At 48.1% G+C, this 3,386-nt stretch overlaps 1 protein-coding gene across 1 annotated transcript in view; it reads left to right on the top strand.

The window, feature by feature from the left end:
* Positions 1 to 3,034: 3,034 nt before the first annotated feature.
* Positions 3,035 to 3,386, top strand: part of actr5 (actin related protein 5) — a 16,752-nt gene continuing 16,400 nt past the window's right edge. Inside the window, exon 1 of the mRNA XM_061258672.1 lies at positions 3,035 to 3,386. This exon is cut by the window's right edge and continues 48 nt beyond it. Within this exon, the coding sequence (XP_061114656.1) occupies positions 3,051 to 3,386 (336 nt within the window). The 5' untranslated portion in view covers positions 3,035 to 3,050.

Below are 3,386 nucleotides of genomic sequence, written 5' to 3'. Positions count from 1 at the left end.
CACCCCACCCCACACACCCCACATCACACCCCACCCCACCCCACTCCCCACACCTCACCTCAAACCCCACACACACCACACCCCACCCCACACCCTACACAGTGGGGTTAGGGGTGTGTGCTTTAGCGGGGTTAGCAGAAGGACTGAGCCCGGCTGATGTGCAGAACTGGGTCATCTTAAAGAGCCCCACTGCCTGAGGGCCCGCAGTGACACAGAATCGCCATTCCACAGAGGCCTTACCCCCCCCCCCCAACGCCAACCCTGAAATCTACACAGGAAGCAACTCCAACCCTGAAATCTACACAGGAAGCAACTCCAACCCTGAAATCTACACAGGAAGCAACTCCAACCCTGAAATCTACACAGGAAGCAACTCCAACCCTGAAATCTACACAGGAAGCAACTCCAACCCTGAAATCTACACAGGAAGCAACTCCAACCCTGAAATCTACTCAGGAAGCAACTCCTCATGCACTGAAATCTTTGCTTTTGGAAGCAGCGTGGGTACTGAAATCCTCAGTGTCATTGGAGACACTTGGAACCCACACTGATGAAACCCACAGCCTGGGGATGAGCTCAGATGCTACATATTGTGCGCTGTTTAAACCCCCCCTCTCACAGGTCACTCCTGTCAGTGTGGAGGGTGTGGGAACAAACAGGACTGACAAAACCCCTGAGGACATCACAACCCTTAGCCCTGTCACCTCTTCATCAGCTAACTACAGTACCCATTTCTGATTGTGTGTGTGTGTAGATGTGTGTGTGAGCGTATGTGTGTGTGTATGTGTGTGTGTGTTTGTGCGTATGTGTGTGTGTGCGTGTGTGTATGTGTGTGTGTGTGTGTGTATGTGTGTGTGTGCATGTGTGTGTGTGTGTGCGAGCGTGTGTGTGTGTGCGTACGCGCGTGTGTGTGTGTGCGCATGTGTGTGTGTGTGTGTGTGTGTGTGCGTGTGTGTGTGTGAGGTATATGCTCCACAGACATGTGTGCAATGTGGAAAGATCAGCATATTATTATTGAGGCTTTTCTCCCCCTTATGACAAAACCTGCATGGGGGGGGGGGGGGGGGGTGACCTACATAACCAGTCTTCACTGAGCGTGCTCCACTGCCTGAGGCTGCTGCTGATTGGGCAGACACACTCAGCGCCGCCCCCAAGCCTCAGCTGTCAGAGGTCATGGCAGCAGCACAGTGACAGTCCCTGTAGGGGGGAGGAGGGAGCACACCCCACACACACCCACACACACCCCACACACACCCCACACACACCCCACACACACACCCCACACAACCCACACACCCCCCACACACACCCCACACCCCACACACACCCCACACAACCCACACACACCCCACACACAACCCACACCCCACATTCGCTTCCATACCTGGGATCAGCCCCTGCATTCATCCAAAATCAGACCCTACACACCTGCCAGACTTCTCCGTTCTGCTACTTCGAGGCGCCTGGCACCTCCCCCTCGTCGCACCTGCACTTCTCTCGTATTCAGGGTATAACCGCGGTATGCTGCTTGGAAAGCTGATTTATTCTTCGAGGGTTCAAGTTTTATCTGTGATCACTGGACTTGGAACTGCACTTTCCTCTTGGACAGGGGTGCTCAATGAGAGCCGATACGTTTCTCTTAATTATTGAATCGCCTCAATTACACCTCGATCCGACATGTTGAGTTGTGCACCCCTGCTCCTGGATTTTCAGCGCACTTGTCCCTGGTTCTGATTTGCACTTTATTGTACGTCGCTCTGGATAAGAGCGTCTGCTAAATGACTATAATGTATTGTAATGTAGAAATGTATTTTCACAGCCGTGTCTGAAGAATGGAGGCAACAGTATTCCAGGTAGAATAACCGATATCATCAGATGAACAAGACAGTGATCTGATCTGCATGACAAAGCGCCCGAATTGGCGTGGACAGCGTCTGACCTTTAAGCAGAAGGTGTTTCCGTGTGATGCGCGTGTTCTCCCCAGCCTCAGAGACAGGCGTCCAATCAGCGACGAGCGTCTCAGTGGACCTAGGATATCGAGCCAAGCAGACTCTGAATGTGCCACCATGCCGTCAAGATCAAGAACATCCTAACCAATTTCTGAGATTTTAGTAATATCCACTACTTGTAGGTCTATGTCACACTATTTTAGAACTATCATTGAAATGCACCTTTGAAATCAATAACTAGCGGAAACATTTCTTTCACATTGTTGAGCGAATGCTTTTGAGTATAAATAAAAAAAAACGGCTTACTGAAGGACAAATATTGGAGTTAACAGTAATTTACTTTCTTATTCCCAGTCAGTAGGTATTTAACATCATCATCAACTGGTGGTTTTCGTGACAGTGGAAGTAGTAGCTATTTTTCTGTTTGTTACTTGTTTTGGAACTAACTACAGAACTATTATGATGGCAAGAAGCTGGTTTACCCCGGTATTTTAACTTCGTTTGTTATAGCAATTTGCGAACTTGCTGACCATTATTGTTATAATTACTAACGTTACCTGGCTATCTCATTTTGCTGCAGTTAAGAGTTAGCTAATGCACAAGATTATTTTGTCCAAGGCAAAAGGTAATACTTGCCAAAATTAACATCTCTCTTTTCTTACTAGCTCCCATTAATTAAATTAACTTATTTATTTACAGAGACGAACCATCTGTACCACCAGTCCAGATTGTTGTGCTAGCTCGTGAGTAACGGCCACCAAAAATTCTCAAAACACGTCAAACACTTCTGATTCTTTCACTAACCTGTCGGTGGCGTTTTTATTTATTTATTTATAAATACCAAAGTGGTCCACTTCACTAAAATATTTAGGTAATTACAGTATTAGCAGTGCATACCTTAGTATCATTAACCGGAAATACGGTTTACCATAATCATCACCCAGGTTCCAAGACCTGAGCAAAAACACAATTAGTTAAAAATATACATCAAAATGCATGGCCCATTTGTAGACATTTTTGCACCCCTAGCGTCGGAACGGTTGGTCCTGCTGAAAAGCCTGCGCTGCTAGTCGGACATATTTTTAAGTTGCACCTTTCAAAATGACGGCGAAAGCAGCGCCAACATGTAAAATATTTTCATTCAATGATGTCAGATCAACGCCGGACCCGATTTTCGAAATTGATCCTGCGTGTTTACAGCCCAACGCAGTGCCTATAATCATAGATAACGGCTCTTTCCAAACCCGAGCCGGGTGGGCATGCACAGCCGACCAACTCTCCGCACCCCTGCTACAGTTCAAAACCGTGGCGGCGAGGAGCCGCGGGGCAGCCCGCAGCGAGACGCAGATCGGCAACGACATCTCCAACCTCGAGCCTTTACGGTGGCTTCTAAAGAGCCAGTTCGACAGAAATGTGGTGGTCAACTTCGAGATCCAG

The sequence above is a fragment of the Conger conger genome, chromosome 10, assembly GCF_963514075.1.
Source record: "Conger conger chromosome 10, fConCon1.1, whole genome shotgun sequence".
Classification (NCBI taxonomy): domain Eukaryota; kingdom Metazoa; phylum Chordata; class Actinopteri; order Anguilliformes; family Congridae; genus Conger; species Conger conger.
This window is presented reverse-complemented; position numbering and strand designations above follow the sequence as displayed.